The sequence below is a fragment of the Doryrhamphus excisus genome, chromosome 7 (assembly GCF_030265055.1).
Source record: "Doryrhamphus excisus isolate RoL2022-K1 chromosome 7, RoL_Dexc_1.0, whole genome shotgun sequence".
Lineage (NCBI taxonomy): Eukaryota > Metazoa > Chordata > Actinopteri > Syngnathiformes > Syngnathidae > Doryrhamphus > Doryrhamphus excisus.
This window is the reverse complement of record NC_080472.1, coordinates 12,102,932-12,121,683: the sequence shown is the minus strand read 5'-3', so window position 1 is coordinate 12,121,683 and position 18,752 is coordinate 12,102,932. Positions and strand designations below refer to the sequence as shown.

The 18,752-nt window shown below is 41.3% G+C and overlaps 2 protein-coding genes across 2 annotated transcripts; both read left to right on the top strand.

Annotated features, from left to right (window-relative positions):
* Window positions 1-629: 629 nt before the first annotated feature.
* noto (notochord homeobox) lies at window positions 630-2,098 on the top strand. The gene is made up of 3 exons (XM_058077561.1): window positions 630-981; window positions 1,071-1,264; window positions 1,892-2,098. Exons 1-3 carry the CDS (start codon window positions 630-632, stop codon window positions 2,096-2,098), a joined length of 753 nt encoding a protein of 250 aa, XP_057933544.1.
* An 8,662-nt stretch (window positions 2,099-10,760) lies between these two features.
* On the top strand, window positions 10,761-15,387 carry emx1 (empty spiracles homeobox 1). The gene is made up of 3 exons (XM_058077562.1): window positions 10,761-11,316; window positions 12,378-12,562; window positions 14,451-15,387. The coding sequence occupies exons 1-3, from the start codon at window positions 10,983-10,985 to the stop codon at window positions 14,616-14,618; spliced, it is 687 nt and encodes a 228-aa protein (XP_057933545.1). The 5' UTR covers window positions 10,761-10,982; the 3' UTR covers window positions 14,619-15,387.
* The last annotated feature ends 3,365 nt before the right edge of the window (window positions 15,388-18,752 follow it).

Sequence of the window (18,752 nt, the reverse complement as noted above, 5' to 3'; positions counted from 1 at the left end):
CGTCCATCGCGGGCTGTAAAACGCCACACTTTGGCAAGGCACCCCCCCCCCCCCCCCGGTACTTGATGGACTAGAATTTTACGGGAGGGGGTATATAATAAAAGGTAAAGAAAATGTGTCCACGGTACAGAGGAACTCCGTGTTGGTCACGCTGCTTCCATCTTCTTTTTAGGGTGGGGGACGGGGGGGGGGCTTAATAAGATGATTTGGTAACATCAAGGCTTTCCCAGCAGTCATGATTACATTTGGATTTAATACCCATGCAAGAATTGGCAGGCCAACTAATTCAGGCTGGAAGCCGACCCCAACCACCCCATGCTCTTTAAAAAAAAAAAAAAAAAGCCCCCACCCCCCTCATCTTACCCCCCTCCTTCTCATCCATTCAAAGGGCGAGGATGTTTGACAATCCCGGCTTGTACTACTCCACCAATTAATTGGATACGTTGGCTCCTCTCATCTTCTACTCAGAAAGACAAAAGACCGGCGGGGGGGGGGGGGGGGGGGGGGGGGGGCGTTGACACCTCCATGTCCGGGCCGCTATAAAAGGAGCAGACCCCCTCATTCACCACGTCAGCCGGACTTGGAGCGACCACCACTTGACGTCTTTTACCCCTCTTTTAACCGGAAGGATGCAGGTCCCGAGTAGAACCGTAGGAGCTTTTGGATACTCTGTGCGTAATTACGCACCGGCTCCACTTTACCCACCCGGCCAGTGCGCGCCGTCCTCCAAGCCAGCCGGCGGAAAGTCCTTCACCATCGAGGCTCTTCTAGCCAAGCCGGATGAGTCCACCTCGGGACGGGCGAGTCCACTTTCCTACGGGGTCAAGTTCCAGCCGGGTCTGCCTCATCATGTGACCTTTCCTCTGACGCCGGTTCCGTCCTACGTGTATTCCGGCAACATGTTGCCCCCCGAATACTCCCTCTACTGCTGCCCCCCTTTCAGCTACCAGAGCTCGTACCGCGGAGCCTTTTACGCACAAGGTACGTTGTTGGTGGCGCAGCCATGAACACAGAAACGCGTCAGCCGGCCAGAAAAGAAGTTCTAAGAAGTTCTTGACTTACCTTTGCAGCTTCCGTGTCCAAAGTGAACGCCGGGGGTCTTCACTCTGCCTTCAAAGCCAAAGGGGGCAAGTCCAAGCGGATGCGGACCAGCTTCACCAGCGAGCAGCTGTCCCGCCTGGAGAAGGAGTTCGCCCGGCAGCAGTACATGGTGGGCTCCGAGAGGTTCCTCCTGGCCTCCGCCCTGCAGCTGACAGAAGCACAGGTAAGCACTATTTTAATGTTCAATGTGATAACGAGGAGGAGATTTTAAGCATGTTTAAGTCCTTTAAAGTTCACCTATTTTAGTCATTCTGTTTACCAAAGATATTTAAATTTGAGTTGTGATATTATAAACACGATTATTTTTAATTTATTGATTTTAAATCAGGCTGCAAACAAACTAAACTATGACTATAACTCGCCTTTACATCATGAAATAAGTGCGATGCTGTGCAAAAAAACAAAAAAAAAGAAATTCTGGGAGATGTGGCGAGGTCAGTGGTCTCCAAAGTGTGGGCCAGGGGCCATTTGCTGCCCGTAGTACATTGTAAAAACACAATTAAACAATAAAACTTTGAAAAGAACAGCAAAAGTTGGGTGAACAGTCGTAATGTAATGAGATGTTAGTATTAATAACACTTTATGTACGTTTTTCTTTAATTATATACGCAATGGTTTGCTTTTGGCCGGCTTAAAAATGAAAAGGAGCAGAATGGTGAAAAGAAGACGGAAATTCACTGTCAGGCGGCCGTCACAAGGCCGCACGCGTCTAGTTTCCCAGTCCTGTCCAAAGTTCCCCTCCTGTTGGTGTCTAACGTGTGTCTCGTCTCGGGTTTTTGGGTCTCTGCAGGTCAAAGTGTGGTTCCAGAACCGCCGCATCAAGTGGCGCAAACAGAGTCTGGAACAGCAGCAGGCCAAGCTGGCTAAACTGGGCCTGGCCGTCCCGCCCAAAAGCCCCGGCTCGCAAGGACAGGATGATGAGGATGAGGATGAGGAGGAGTTCTCGGACTCGGATGTAGACGTGGACGTGTCCGACGACTCAGTCGAGCATTGCTGACCTGATGGAAGAGACTCTTGTACAGACTGATGGAGTTGATGACCTCATGATATCATTATTTAATAGATATATATTTAATTTTTATACATGGATCGCTCTTGTTGCTCTCTTTTTTTGTATATTTGAATGCTATATTCAGAAATATATTTTATGGAATGAAATACACGCTTGTCTTGTTTGCTGATTTTAGCTTTGGATGTCCTGCTCTTTAAGACGCAAACGAATCAGACGTTGGGGAATATTTTTACAAGGTAAAGATGGTTTTCTGTGAAAGGAAACAAAGACAATATTTTTGACAAAAAGCATAAAAGAGTCGTGACACACTACATCATTTTCCAATTTCTAGATATTTTTTTAAACCAAGCATGTAGATATGCCAAGATGTTTTCTATTAATTAAAAAAGAGCCCCCATCTCAGTGATAAAGCAATAAAGCTCATTACTGGTAAGAATTAAAACTTCTCTCCTTACCAGTACCTGGGATGTTTTTACCTCCCATTTTTTGAAGTACTTCAATTTCTTTTTTTCTTCTTGTACATTTTTCTTGTATCATTCACATATTTTTTACTCGTACCCTCAAATTTATATATATGTATATCTCCTAAATATATAGGAGAACTAAACAAAACAACAGAAAAATGTGTCAAAATACAGCAGCAATTTTACAAAAATAACTAAAAATATTAGGATGAAAATACTATAAAGTTTGAATATTAAAAATCAAACATAATATATAAGTAATTTTACAAAAATAACTAAATATATTAGGATGAAGATACCATAAAGTTTAAATATTAAAAATCAAATGTAATATATAAGTAATTTTACAAAAATAACTAAAAATATTAGGATGAAAATACCATAATGTTTAAATATTAAAAATCAAATATGTAAGTAATTTTACAAAAATAAATAAAAATATTAGGATGAAAATACCATAATGTTTAAATATTAAAAATCAAATATCTAAGTAATTTTACAAAAATAACTAAAAATATTAGAATGAAAATACCATACATTTTAAATGTTAAAAATCAATTATAATATATATATATATGGTAGTTTATAGTATTTTCATTCTAATATTTTTTAGTTATTTTTGTAAAATGACTGCTGTATTTTGACACATTTTTCTGTTGTTTTCTTGTTAAATCATATCTTTAAAATGTGCCAAGGGCCAGTAAAAAACAGCCGTGGGCCGTAAGTGGCACCCGGCCCGCACTTTGGATACCCCTGCTCTATATGACTCAACAATAATAAAGAATAAAATGTTAGCATTATTTACAGCTTTTGTGCTGCCCAAGTGTGCCTGATGAATGGCCTCATGCACGTTGACAAACACATTTCCCTTTCCTCCAACAAGCTAACCGGTGGCTTGTAGATGGGGCAGGTGTACCTAATGAAGTGACCAGTGAGTATTTGATTACATGAGCATCAAACGGCTAAAGTCGCAACGAGAAGGATGTTTTTAAGCGAGGAGAATAAGAGGTAAATAAAAAGTGTCCGTGGTGCAGAGTCATGGTTCAGTCCGTCTCAGGGGGGTTTTAATCACTTTAAACGTTGAGTACAGCGTGTATTTATGGGCAGGTGCCCCCCCCCACCCACCCGACCTGGGAACATCCCACGGGGGGGTACACAGACACCACATGTGATGAAGCCTGGTGGGACAAAGCAGAGCGAGGATTGAGTCCATCAGAGCAGCTAATTGGGCTGGTGGAGCTGAAACTCTTGTCTCCGATACACAAAGGCGACACACAGGGAAGGTTTCCACTTCTCTAATCCCCCCCCCCCCCCCCCCCCCGCACCCCCCATGTCAGAAAAATGGCTTTTGTGTAAAGGTAGCAACACTAAACAAAGAAACTGTCCTGTTTGAATTTGAAGTGCTTAGGTAATACAAATGAAAACAGGTAAATACTTCCACCAGTAAAAAAAAAACTGCATATTCCAAGTAGTAGTAGTAGTCGTAGAAGTATAGCAGCATCCAAAAGTAAAAAATACATTCTTAAGAAAAGTCATTATTAGGACAAAATAGTACATTTTGTTTTGGAATATTTGTAAACAGTAATAATACTTGTGCCAAAGGGAATACTAGACAACACCAACATGAACTATAAATATGGAATGTGCTGCAAAGCATGGAAGCAGTGATCCCAGCATGCTTTGCGGCACCTTTTATAAAGTGTCGCTCAAAGTACATGTTTAGAGTACCTCGTTGGCCTGTGTATGTCATCATCTACTGTACTCGCATGTCACTCACAAATAAATATCAACTCAAGAGTGCCGCAGTATTTTTACCCCCAGACACCCCCAGGCGTGGGACCCCTGCTGCACACTGACTACTTCATACGGTACCAAAGTATCATTGTTGTTGGAGTTGTAAAGCCCCATCTGGGATATTTCCAGTTTCCCAGCAGCATTGAATCCATCAACATAATGGACAGTATGGATGATGGACACATGTCATGGCGTATTGCTGACTGTCAAACACAGCAACTACATGATCAATAAAAATGTGTCCTTCAGCCAACTGAAGGATGAGAGTTAGTTTCTGATGTTATCACGATTAACTCCCCAAGCTGCCTCCATCTCGTATCTCCAAAGCTCAGCGTAATCCCATTGAGGGACGTCGACACGCACCCAGAGGCCTGGGAAAACCTGGAGGGAGGAGGGTGTGGGGGGGGGGGGTCATGGTCTCAATTAGTAAGAGGGGCGCCTTAACGGCTGGAAACATGCTAATACTGGCGCTAGCTGGCTGACGACTCAATGGAGACTGGTACCATGTACTACCACGTACCATGTACCATGTACCATGTACCATGTACCATGTACCATGTACCATGTACCATGTACCAGGTACCACCATGTACCAGGTGCCATGTACTACCATGTACCACATACCATGTACCATGTACAGTATACCAGGTGCCATGTACCATGGACTACCATGTACTACCATGAACCATATACCAGGTACCACCATGTACCAGGTGCCATGTACTACCATGTACCACATACCATGTACCACCACATACCATGTACCAGGAGCCATGTACCATTTACCAGGTGCCATGTACCATGTGCCATGTGCCATGTGCCATGTGCCATGTGCCATGTGCCATGTACCATGTACCATGTACAGTATACCATGTACAGTATACCATGTACAGTATACCATGTACCATGTATACCATGTACAGTATACCATGTACCATGTACACCATGTACCATGTACACCATGTACCATGTACCATGTACCATGTACCATGTACCATGTACCATGTACCATGTACCAGGTGCCATGTACCATGTACCACCATGTACCATGTACTATCATGTACCATGTACCACCATGTACCATGTAAGCTACGGTAGTCTGCTTTTTGGACCCCGAACCAATATAGCAAAAGTGCCCATTTTGGAGTGGCCTTTTATTGTGGCCAGCCCAAGATAATAGCAATAATAGCAGTATCCTGGTATGCCACACCCGTGATGTGATGGATGATGAATGCTCAGGAAGACACTTAGACGTAGAATACTGGTCTAAGGTTTTAGCCTCCATGTTGAAGTGTTCTCTGCTCCATTGTTAATGACCCTTTAATTGTTGATTAATTATCTGTTCTTGCCACTTTTGTAGCAACAAACGACTTCGTCCATACATGCTGTTCATGTGATGTTCACCAGGGCATGGTACCACAGTGTGATGCCAATAGTGGAAGTAGTAGTGATGAAACCCAAGGAGGTCCATCATGAGAAGGTGTGAAAGTTCTCATGGAGCAAGAAGCTCCACCGGACCATCAGCACCCTTTAAGGGTCGCCCCGGCTGCTTGTAAAATGAAACAACAAAACAAAAGCCAAAAAAAAATGTCTCCTTTGCATTTTATTTGCAGAGCTGAAGGCCCCAGCAGTCCATCTAATAGTCATTAGCTTTCATTACCAACCTTTGAAGTGCAAGACCATTGTTGGCGCCACAATACCAGGGGCTCACGCGCGGCCCTGCACAATACTGGCGCCCCAGCCACGCCCCCCTACTTTCCCGCCCTCCGGCAGGAAACACAACTTCCTGTTGGCGGCCCATTGAGCCAGGGGGCGGGTAAGACTTGGCAGCCACAGAGCTGGCAGCCAATCAGCGCGCCGGGAAAGCGAACCGAGAATAGAACGTGAATTTATGTTATTGTTTTTGCGAGAAATTCATAATAATTATAATTAGATATAACAAGACTGCATGTGATGATAAATGTACAGTATGTTTTACTATACCTGTAAAAATGATTCTTTATTGATGTATTGATAGATGAACTAACAGTTAAGTAGGCTTTCCCCCAAATAGAAATAAAAAGGAGGTGTTGCTATAGTGTTTGTTTATGCTGCAGGCCGGGGTGGGCGTGAGGAATGGGGGTGGGGGTGGGGGGGTCTCAGGTGTCTTAAAAGGAGGCCACACAAAGACAGAGACGTGCTACTTTTGCCATCTCGTTAGAAACGGGGTGAATTTCTGCAAGTATTTAAGTGGCGCAGATTAGCGCTGAGCACACAACTTTAATGTGAAACAAAACGGCCAATTAGTTTATTAATGAAGGCCACATGGGGTGGGGGTGGGGGGTAGCAACTATTTAACAAACTCTAATTTACACCTAGTACTCTGGTACTGATAGTACTTGCTGGTTTAATTTAAAGCAATACATTACTTTTGTAGTATTTGATGCTGGTTGTTATGATTATTATTGATAATAGGTCACACTTTAATGGATATTTTAGGATGAATTTTGTAGCTTCAGTCTATCATGCTTTTTTCCAAATAATAATAGAGTAATAATGAACAAATCAGCAACGTTTCGTGGTTGGCTACAGTTATAGAAGGAAATCGGATGTTTACCTTTTACAGTTTGAGCCTAAATCAAACATTTTTCAAGGATATAATGACTAAATGAACTAAAACACAACACTATGAAATGTAGCGTTCAAAACTGACCACTAGATGTCAGTATTGTTACATTAGCCACAGCAAAAAAATCCCGGAAGTAAACCATGTCTAGGATAAACGGTAGAAAATGAATGAATGAATGAAGAGGGATTACCGAACAATCTTTACAGATGAAGTTAATGTACAACGGTGTAACTAATTAAAAGGGCCTCACGGTTTTTAAAATACCCTATCTCTTCCTATTACACTACACAACCCTGGTTTATTTACTATCAATCAGGACTATTCTTAGTTAGAAATTATCTTAGATTTCCAAGCTGTTATGTCTTAACTTGACCGATAGATGGCAGCATTAGCGCAAAAACACATATAGCACATGTAGATGTATTGTATTATATCTCTGTTATCATGTCAAGGTTCAAGTCTTTGAGCATTTTCTTTGCTTCTGCGCTAGAGAAGGTGATGCTGCTCCTCATTGAATACTTTGAGCAAACAATGTCGTCAATAATTACATCGCTGAGAAACGGTGACTATTGAGATTGTCTTGCTGTAGCATTTATTCTCCACTGGAGGACAGCAGACGTCTGCCGCCAAGTCTCTTTAATGCTGCGGTTTATGTTTGTTTCCCCTCGTTTTCTCAGCAGTTGTATGGCAAGTTTAGAAATGCACCTTGTCGTTTATTTGTTAAGCTGGAATATAAAGTATGATGCCATCTGGTCCATGGCAACTATGATGTTTTCACATGAATCTCCACCCGCTCCATTGGGGACAATCATTGACTGCTGGCCTGCATTTCACAATGAAACATAGTTTTACAGTCAATTATTAAAAGCCCCATGTCAAGCAATCTCATTACTTTTATGGTGCAAGCATTCAACTTCAAGCATCAATTGTCACAATAAGATGGAAAATATTGTGCTAGATTAAAAAAATGTGTGTAATTATTGCTAGCATGTTGGATGTGTCACAGGTAGCAGGTGGACGCTGAGCACATTCATTAACACCTTTGTTAATTTGTTTACTACAATACTAATAATCACCTGCTTCATGGAATATGTCACATAATCACTTCACGCATCACACATGACTTTTTATTAAATATATCTTTTTAGTTTATAATTATAAAGCCCGATTGTCTCATTTTATTCGGACTTTTGCCTTTTAGACGTTTACATGCATGGGTCACTTCATTAGGGAGACCGTCTAATAGCAAACAATACATAAAATGCCTCCATTAGAGAGATAACTTGGAATGTCCGATACTTTTTTGTCGATATTGTCCAATTCTCAATTTCCTGTACCGATATGTGTAACGTGACATAAGTATTGTGATGGAACAAACACATATGTGCTGTATACTGCATTTTTTAAATCATTTTTCATGGTCGGGCACCGATATCAACCGATATCACATTTTTGTACTAATATCAGGTTGATAATTATCGGTACAGATAATTATTGGACCTCCCCAATAAGCTTTACTTTGGATTGTAACTGTTAGAGATGTATTTATTTACAGATGTACAGTTGCTACACAAAGCGATTGATTTTTATGATGACAAAGGGTATACATTGTAGAGGTCAATGCACAATAAGTATGGCTTATGAACAATTTCCAAGCAAACGCTTGGATTATTAGACGTGTTGCTATCGCTTTGTCAGCCGTGACTCAAAGCTTTACTGTGGATTGTTTCTATTCAGTCATATTAGTCTGACATGTACAGTAATCTCTCATTTCAGGATTCCTGATTGGTGTCCTGGACGATCCTTCAGGTCATCAACTACAGAACCAGGATTCCTTATTTATGCACTGAATATTTTGCATATTCTAAATTCATCTAAGAGTATTAGAGCCTCCAGCCATGCAATAACACCCCTATAGTCACCTTTACGCTGGTATTACAGAATAGAAGCCATTTAGGATATAAATAACACTTATGTGGTATACATGTGATCCATAAAGGAGCTGTGTGGATGGCGGACAGGAAGTGACGTTAGGAGTTTTAGCTTGGCGTTACGTTTTTTTTTAGGGATTATTGTGCCTGTTGTGTGATCATTCAAACCTGGAATTAAAAAAAAAGGTTGTTCTGGCAATGAAGTCTGGTGCTTGTGTGTCTCACTGAACATTACAAGGTCTTTGAATGCATCTTCTGAATGCCTTATGCCTGGCAGGTTTAATTTAGGTAAAAATACATAAAAGTTGCTTTAGTGTGCATATATTTTTTTGGAATAATGAGCTGTATTTAACCATGAAAGAGCATGGTTTATATATTATGAATATATTTTTGATAAACCTTGAAGGAGTGAAAGTGGGAAATTTGAACTACAAATTTTCAAGGGACAATTGGATTAACCTAATTGGATTGCATCTTTATTCTACAGATACATACAGGATTATTACCTGGGGGGGGGGGGGGGGGGTCGTTGTGTGGTTTTAATTAGATGGTGTACATAATGAAGTGTCCAGTGAGCGAGGAGCGAGGAAACGAGGAAACGAGCAGTGGCGGCTGCGTTGACCACAAACAAACATTAACCAGAGGTGATGTGGTCCGGTGCCCCCCAAGGCCTGCAGGTCTGGTTAGTCCACCGTGACAAGCCTCGGATCAAAAGGTGCACTTTAACTTCCATCGTGGTAGAAGTATAGAAACATATAGAAAAATCAATCCAATGGAATGCTATATAGGATCGGCCTCGGAGTGAGGGTTTGATTCTGTAGGTGAGAAGGAAGAATAAAAGTATCCGTTTATCTCCAGTGATGTCACTGCGGGGGAATTGGACGAGAGCGCCAGAGGAGGGGAAACATGTTCCCGGAGTTCAGTGATGTGTTTAGGCGCCTTTATGGCTCTAAAAGCCTCATCAACAACTTGTTTGACGTCTTCATTTGCATCGCTAATGATTTTTCTATTGCGACTTGCGGCCCAAACGAGGAGGTTAAAGGCGCAATTATTAACACAGGAGGGGAGGACTTTTCTCCTGCTGCTGGAGACGAATGGATTACTATTTAAAAGGCATACAAATGAAACATTATATCTTATTATAGTAACAACTAGCGTGCTAGAATGAATCGGAATAATGCCGTCACAAATTAAAAATAAATAAATACTACAACCGATTCAACAGTATTCCGTTTTTTATTTTTTTGTGCAAGTTTTATATGTAAATATTACAATTTATATTAAGTAGACTGGAGAACCCGAAAGCTAATTCATTATGTTAAAATAATTAAAACGTTTCGTAATAAAAGAGCCATAATAATAATAATAATAATAATAATAATAATAATAATAATAATAATAACAATACAACGGCAACAACAGGCAAACTTGTGAACTTGTTTTATAAAAAAAAGTTCAAATAATGTTGAGGCGGATGAGATTTAAATGAACGAGTTTAAAGATATTTACGTCACCTGATAATAATAATAATAATAATAAACAAGCTGAACGGAAGAAACATTAACTGACCTTTTTGCAAATGATTAATTTTACGGCTGCCAAGCAGGAGTTAACCGCCTCTAAAGTGAGACAAGGTTAAAAGATGAGGGACTTTTTAATATTTAAGACAATTTAGGAGCATTTTGGTCGTCGGTAGATCAAAAAAAAGGGGAGATATTCAGCTATGCAAGAGCTATAGAAGGCTGAACGCCGGGAGAGCTTGATTGGCAGGTGCTGCGGACCAATCAGCAATCAGCGTCCTCATGCCGGCTCCCATCCTGCAGCGAACGCACACACTTGAGCACAAGAAAGGCTGCCATGAAGGAGACTTGCAGCTCCGTTGACTTTTGAAGGAACATCTCCAGGCTGCCATCCCTCCAAAGAACCAGCAGAGCACAGAACCAATCCACCCTCCAGCTCCGAGAGAACTTATCTCGCTCACCATGCATTTGTAAATAAAAAGGATTTGTCCATCAGGAGGCAAGGGGAAAACACTTATCTCTTCTTTTCGGGAGCTTGTTGCGCGTCGGGAGATGTTTGCGCCCGCAGGGAAGCGCTGCTTCACCATCGAGTCCCTGGTGGCCAAGGAGAACCCGCTGGCCGACGAACCCATCCGGCCCACGGCCCTCACGTACTCCAACCCGGCCGCGGACGCCTTGATGGGCGGCTACCAGGCTCCGGCGGCGCGCTCCCTCTACCAGAGCCCGGAGTTGGTGTTCCCGGACTCGGTGAACCACCCCTCCCTTGCCGTGGGCCCCCACCAGCACCTCCAGCACCACCCTCACTTCTTCGGGACTCAGCACCGAGACCCGCTCAACTTTTACCCGTGGGTCCTCAGGAACCGCTTTTTTGGACACAGGTTTCAGGGTAAGACCAGTCCACTTTGGAGGACTAGTCTATCAGATTCATATTTATGTTTATTATCATCAGTGAGATTTAACGCTTTCTAATCATAAAAATAATCATAATAACGCGCTATTGTAAACACATGTAGCCTGACTGAAATATTAGTCAAAACACCCTGATGCAACACATAAATGCAATTATGCTGATTTTATATAATTTATGCATAAACAAATCCTATGATTATTTAACACGCATAACTGGACCAAACCGATTCTAATTTAGTTTCAACGCAATTTACACTCCATAAGGTACACCTGCAGTATTTCAATACAGAAAACAATTCACCCACAACCACGTTGACATATTTAGCAACGCTTATTATCATTATTATTATTGTTATAATTTCATACTCTTTTTCTCATAATTAATATTATTACTATTCCATGACGGGCAAGTGGTTAGTAGTAAACATATTGTTAAATGAATATATTGTTGAGTATATGCAATATTGTTATTTTTCGATACAAAACATTAGGCTTTTAATGAAAATCTCAATTCCCAAAATTATCATGTAAAATAAAAACTTAATATTAATAATAATGAATGAAATGCAGTCTTAAAAACATCGTGGGCGTGAATAGAAAATACAATAAATTACAATTTTATTCTCTTTTAGTGTATTGGCCGGGGCGCTCTATTGGAAGTAGTATATATTTGTATATATGCAATTATTTTTTTTGCTAATTAAATGTTTCAATGTTTAAATGGCTCAAGATAATTAATAAACGCACATATTAATATATTTGTTTTGAGATAATTAGCATTAAACAACACGAATTGGCAAGAGTACGCTAAAGTAACAATTTCCATTAATACAAAGTAGAAACATTGAAAAATAAAGCGTTCCACTTTACAACATAATTTCATTTTATGTGCAAATTGGGGGTAATATTGTCAACTTAACGACACCTCTAGGTGGATTTTAAGGTGGTTTTAAGAGGACAGACGAGGCCATGCGGGTATAAAGTATACTCACCTGCCCGGAGCTCCAACCCGAGTCCTGTGTGCCGTCCCCCCCGCAGGTCACGACGTGTCCCAGGACAGTTTGCTGCTGCACGGCCCGTTCGCCCGGAAACCCAAACGGATCCGGACCGCCTTCTCCCCGTCTCAGCTGCTGCGTCTGGAGCGGGCCTTCGAGAAGAACCACTACGTGGTCGGCGCCGAGAGGAAGCAGTTAGCCGGAAGCCTGAGCCTGTCCGAGACGCAGGTGAGTGTCGCTGACGTCAAACGTGGGGTCGGTGGCAGGCAGCAAACATGGCGGCATTTCGCGCCCTTTTTTGTAAACTCACAAGCGATGGTTGTTAAATGACCAAATATGGTAAGGGATCGACACGCACCATATATGGACATTTGGATCTATCGTTGTCGGAAGTGGTCTGAAATCTCGCGGTAATTAAGTGAAATGGAAACACCTACCGGAAGCAACAAAAACAAAACATTTCGTGGGTAGCTTTATATTTCCCAAATAACGTGAAATTGGAGAAGCTGTCATTTAAACTTATTGTTTATCATATTTACATGTTAATAGTTAATAATGTTTGATTGTATTTGATTGTAAAATATCTTTACTTAATTGTGTTTATTAGTGTGGTTATTGTGTCTAATATTCCCCCTCGGTAACCAAAATATTGCAAACTTAAGTCACTATAAATGAAATATTTGCTATAATAAACACTAGACAAACACTGAAGCTGACAGTAATTTGATTTAAACTCAAAGTAGCGTTTTATTTAACATGTATTAGTCCTGTGGTGTTATTCAAATGTATTATAACACCATTGTATTTATTATAACATTACTGACAATATCACCATTATGGCCTATTTCTTATTGCTGTAGTCATGTGGTCAATGCAGGCTTTGCTTTGAGGGACAATTAAAGTAACAATGACAATGTTTATCCTAGCACTCGTCCAGCTCTGACAAGACCACAATAAAGTGTGACAATTTGACTTGTCTCTTTAACACTGTTTAATGCATGCGTGTTGTTATATTAATGAAGGTGTGCGAATGTTATGGTGATATGTGGCTGCCAGTTAGGCCTAATGGGAACAGGCTCCCACTGGGGGGGGGGGCAGAGTTTGATACTGATTTGAATTATGACATTTTTTTAAAAGCCCAGAATATTTGTGCATTATTTTCAAAATAAGGAAAGATCTACAAAGATTATAAATGTAGTTCAAAGACATGCGAAGAGATGTGAATCAGGCATACGTAGACGGAAGCTGGTGTGATAACGTAAGAATAAAAGCAAGGTTAAAAAGAAGCAGATGATTTACTTTGACATGAACCCTGTCTTCATTCATTTCTTGCAATAGCGCAATACCAACTGGATCCCCTCACATTCCCTTCAGAATTTAGATTTTTGTTTAAAAACATTAGCATTTTTTTTCTCTGAAAAGAGGCAGTTTTTTCTCTTTTTCACCATAGGTCAGTAATAATTGATAAATACGTGATAAACAGGTAGAAAACCCACAATATGCCTCAATAAACTTTTTTTTTCATCAAGCGTTAAGACGTCACACTTTCTTTGATGGTACTTACAAGCAGTTGGTGTTTGCTAAATACAAGGATGAAGAGTCTTGAACCAGTCATGATGTGCTATATATATCACTATATTGACACGCACTATGGTAACCATTATGGCATTGGATGCTCATATCACCGAGTACTTCGGTACGGGACAAAAAAAAAACCTTAAACTGTATTATGGAAAGCAGGAAGTGAACAAATGTAACAGTTACTGATTGTAAAAGCACCAGATAGAGGGGTGGGATTTAACAAGCTTTGACATGTGGAACTGTGTACTGATTATGGGATGCACTCAATTGTAATCTGATGCATGTTTAAATGAAATTAAACCATTACCATTACCATTACTTAAATGCACCGTAGTCATATCCTGTGATATGAAAACATTTGATTGGCGCTTTGGCAGTCAATCGGGCCTGAAGTGAAAATCATGAATAAAATGGACTTGTATGAGGAGATGATACTCAAGTTAAAGATACTTAAGTTAACTGTCCAAAAAGAGACATTTTTTTCATTGCCTGCATGTGAACTGAACATGTGTGAACATCTGATCTTTCTCCACAGGTGAAGGTGTGGTTCCAGAACAGACGGACCAAGTACAAGCGGCAAAAGCTGGAGGAGGAGGGCCCGGACAGCCAGCAGAAGAAGAAGGGCAACCACCACATCAACAGGTGGCGCATGGCCACCAAGCAGAGCAACTCGGAGGACATTGACGTCACCTCCGAGGACTAAAAAAAAAAAGAAGAAACATCCCCGCCTCTGACACTGCTGCCTCACACATCAACAAATGAGGACCAAAACTATTTATTATGTCATATTATTAAGTATAAGTAGACGTATTAGAGGACTTGAACATGGGAGCAAAGAGACTGCACGGACCAGGACACAAACCTTCCATTGTTTGTGTTTTCATGTTGTACAAAAGGCCACAATTCAACATTTGCTTCATTAAAGCCGCTGTAGCACACGTGTAAACATCATCCGCATTCATTTAGTTTTCTCCTGCGGCGCCGGGACCCCGACTGGGATGGGAGGACTGAACTGACAATTGTCATGATGAGGCGATTGGTGGACACAACATAACCGAACCTGGCAAAATGACCTGGATCTTGGCAGCAATGTCTTTCTTATTCCGTATTTCTGCACCCTGTGTAGAAGAACTCACTGGACAATTCATTAGGTCCACAATCTAATGAGAGCCAGTACAAGCTCTGTACCAAAACCCATTATACATTTTAACTATAATAGTTTGGTTATCATATGTATACAGTAGGGTGCATCAAAAAACACAATGATTGAATTTTGATATGGCTGGGTACTAAAAGTGTTCCAATATATGTAGAAACAACACATACAAAATAGTTTTCCAATACATGATTATTTAGGGGTGCCACCATAATAAAGTGGTTGAACAGTTCAATGGTCGCATGGAGATTTGAGGTCAGCAAAGACTGCAGCTCAAGAACTCTCAGGTGATCTTTATGTTTTTGTTGGTATTTATACTCCTGTTACATATTACTGGCAAATTTGCTAGTTTTTGCCTTTGTAATTTGAATGATTTGTAGTCATATTTATAAGTATTTAGTGCTCATTGCCTCTACTGTAGCTAACATTAGCTAGCTACAGTTTGCTAATGACAGTTAGCTAATAGCTGAGCAAGCATAACATCAACAACAGTAATATAGAGTAGACCGTATATATTCATATTTATTCATATTTATTGAGAGTGGTACTGTAGTACTACATAATGTGATATACACTTGTCCATGTATTATTTTAGGTTCAGCACAACCCACCAGCTCTCCTAAGATGCTGCCCTCTGGTCTTTGGTCTGGGCCCCCTTTGATAACCCTATAGAAAATGATGCTGTATAGAAGTTCATTGTACTCAACATTTCCAGGTCAACTTTTTGGCAATTAGACTAGAAATTGCACATTTTCTGAAATTTTACAAAAGTTTACGTGTGAGGTGGCACCCCTAAATCTCAATGGATTTCCTCAAAACTTTGCAAAAGACATTTTTATGTTCATTAGAAAAAAATGGAATGCCAGCCAAATTGATATTATGAATTTAAAATTTCCCATAAAAAATTTGATGCACCCTAGTATACAGTAAAGAGTCTCCATATTAGGAACAGCACTCAGTTGCATATTACTAATTTGAAGAATGTGCCAATCAAAACGTTATATGTGTGATATGTGATATTTGACATTGGACTCCATCTCATGAGACTGTGTCCCGAATTAAGTGGCTTGTGAGTAAGTAAAAAGCTGTTATGCAAATAAAAAGGCAACTCTATACATCCATACACTATACATTCCTTTTCTATATCCCATAAGCAGTGGCATGCACCCTGAACTGGTCATCAGCCAATCACAGGGCCCATACTGTATAAACCAACAACCAATCACAGATATGGACAATCTACAGTCTCCAATGAACCAATGGGAGGAAGCCAGATACACCCAGAGTATAAACGCATGCATGCACGGGGAGACGTCCAAACAAATGTGATGATGATTGTGGATGCCGACGGGGATATAAGTGCGATGAAAAAAAATGCTTTGAATATTTTCTTGCATGATCAGATAATGTGAAAGTTTAGAAGAACTGAATGCAGCACGGCGGTTTAGTGGTTAGCGCGCAGGCCTCACAGCTAGGAGACCAGGGTTCAATTCCACCCTCGGCCATCTCTGTGTGGAGTTTGCATGTTCTCCCCGTGCATGCGTGGTTTTTCTCCGGGTACTCCGGTTTCCTCCCACATTCCAAAAACATGCTAGGTTAATTAGCCACTCCAAATTGTCCATGGGTATGAATGTGAGTGTGAATGGTTGTTTGTCTATATGTGCCCTGTGATTGGCTGGCCACCAGTCCAGGGTGTGCCTGATACATGTTTGTATCAGGTCCACCTTTTGGGTGTTAAGTTGCTATGTGATGAATTTAGTGCTTTTGGTAGTGACGACATCATAACTGTCACTGTACACTGGTATATTTGCACATTTACACATTTGGCACCTAGACCTCACAGCTAGGAGACCCGAGTTCAATCCCACCCTCGGCTATCTCTGTGTGGAGTTTGCATGTTCTCACTGTGCATGAGTGGGTTTTCTCCGGGTACTCCGGTTTCCTCCCACATTCCAAAAACATGCTAGGTTAATTAGCTACTCCAAATTGTCCATAGGTATGAATGTGAGTGTGAATGGTTGTTTGTCTATATGTGCCCTGTGATTGGCTGGCCACCAGTCCAGGGTGTACCCCGCCTCTCGCCCCAAGACAGCTGGGATAGGCTCCAGCACCCCCGGCAACCCTCGTGAGGAAAAAGCGGTAGAAAATGAATGAATGAATGCAGCACAATTTTTTCTGTCAAAATGAAAGAACAAATAATTTAGAAGGAAAAAGGTGAAGCGCATTGTTCACACACATGATTCCCAGGACATTTTATTCCCAGGACCTCCTCCTCCTACCTTCCTCCTCTGCATCATGTCAACCAATTCTCTACCTTTCCCTGTCATAGTTCCAACATTCAATTTCCAATTTCAAATTCCGGCCTCGGCCGATCCGGTATGGAAGTCGTGTTGCATAGTTCCCAGGCTTGTCCAGGCTTGGGACTGGCACAACAAGGCACTGCCCCCATTGTACCCCATTGAGGCTACATGAGCATGCTAGGAACTACATACAAGTAGAAAGTACTACGGTTTAGATGAGGATGTGGATTCAACACCACTCATCGAGAAGCTTCAAGAGTCTCTTGAAGAAATTGTCGTTTACGAGACAAAAACCACGCAAATGTGTCAGGAAGTAGCGTCGATTTAGACAAACGTGTCAGGAATGCTGCCGGACAGTTGCACAGGTGTCAGGTGTGTTACCTAAATAAAAAAGCAGAAGGAGAAGAAGAGGGAAAGTAGCTCGCCATTGTGCGGCGGTCTTTAAGAGCAAAGGCCTCAGTAATCACCTGTCAAAAGAAACGGAAGGAATCTGTGGCTAATGACCGCGAGGCTTTAGCGATGAGCCGTGATGTCTGACCTTGATGTCGTGTTTTGTAAACCAAGAGGAGCGGGGGGTGGGGGTGAGGAGGGGGTGGGTGGGCTTCAAAAACACACCTTAGCTTTCTCTGCTTTTGACAAAGAACACAAAAACGTCAGACCTGATGTGTTGTGAAGCGGCCGCAAGCCTTGTTTTGGCTTTCTGGACGTCCCACACTCACTTCATGATGCATGCAGGTGCACACACACACACACACACACACCCTCTTTTAGCTAAATAAACACCTTTCACAGGTGCCTTCTCATGGCATGCACTCACCAACACAACTTCTCCAGTCTCATCTGGACGGAACAGGCTAGTGTCATGGAAAGTCTCATCTAGAAGGGGGGTCTCATCAAGGCACAAGTCTCATCCAAGGTGGGCCTTATGTGGGGGTGCATCTCATCTTGGAGGTACAGTAAACCTCGGATATATCGGACTCGGATATATCGGAAATTCGCTCACAACGGACAGATAAAAAAGAACCGATTTTTCTGTAATGCATTTCCAATAAAAATTCATTGCATATATCGGATTTTTTATCACGGATTTCGCCTATTTCGGACAAAATCTCCAGCCCCGTTCCAATGCATTTCCACTAAATTTCCCTGGCATATATCGGATGGCCGCATCGTTATGCTAATCTTGTTGATGTCACTGGCTATTGTCTTTCTCCTGGCTCCAGATTTAGGACAAATATAAAAGTGAGTGACGTCAATAATACTAGCACAGCAGTGAATGAGATCTTAACCTCACTATTGGAAATAACATAGGCCTGACGGGCGTAACAGGGCCTAGCTTAATCAACAATTTGTTATGCTCAGAGTCCAATAAAGTTAAATT

Coding starts and splice junctions, on each gene's coding strand:
- noto (XM_058077561.1), top strand. CDS start 630: ATGCAGGTCCCGAGTAGAACCGTAGGAGCTTTTGGATACTCTGTGCGT. Junction 982..1,070: donor CGGAGCCTTTTACGCACAAG/GTACGTTGTTGG, acceptor TTACCTTTGCAG/CTTCCGTGTCCAAAGTGAAC. Junction 1,265..1,891: donor TGCAGCTGACAGAAGCACAG/GTAAGCACTATT, acceptor GGGTCTCTGCAG/GTCAAAGTGTGGTTCCAGAA.
- emx1 (XM_058077562.1), top strand. CDS start 10,983: ATGTTTGCGCCCGCAGGGAAGCGCTGCTTCACCATCGAGTCCCTGGTG. Junction 11,317..12,377: donor TTTTGGACACAGGTTTCAGG/GTAAGACCAGTC, acceptor TCCCCCCCGCAG/GTCACGACGTGTCCCAGGAC. Junction 12,563..14,450: donor TGAGCCTGTCCGAGACGCAG/GTGAGTGTCGCT, acceptor CTTTCTCCACAG/GTGAAGGTGTGGTTCCAGAA.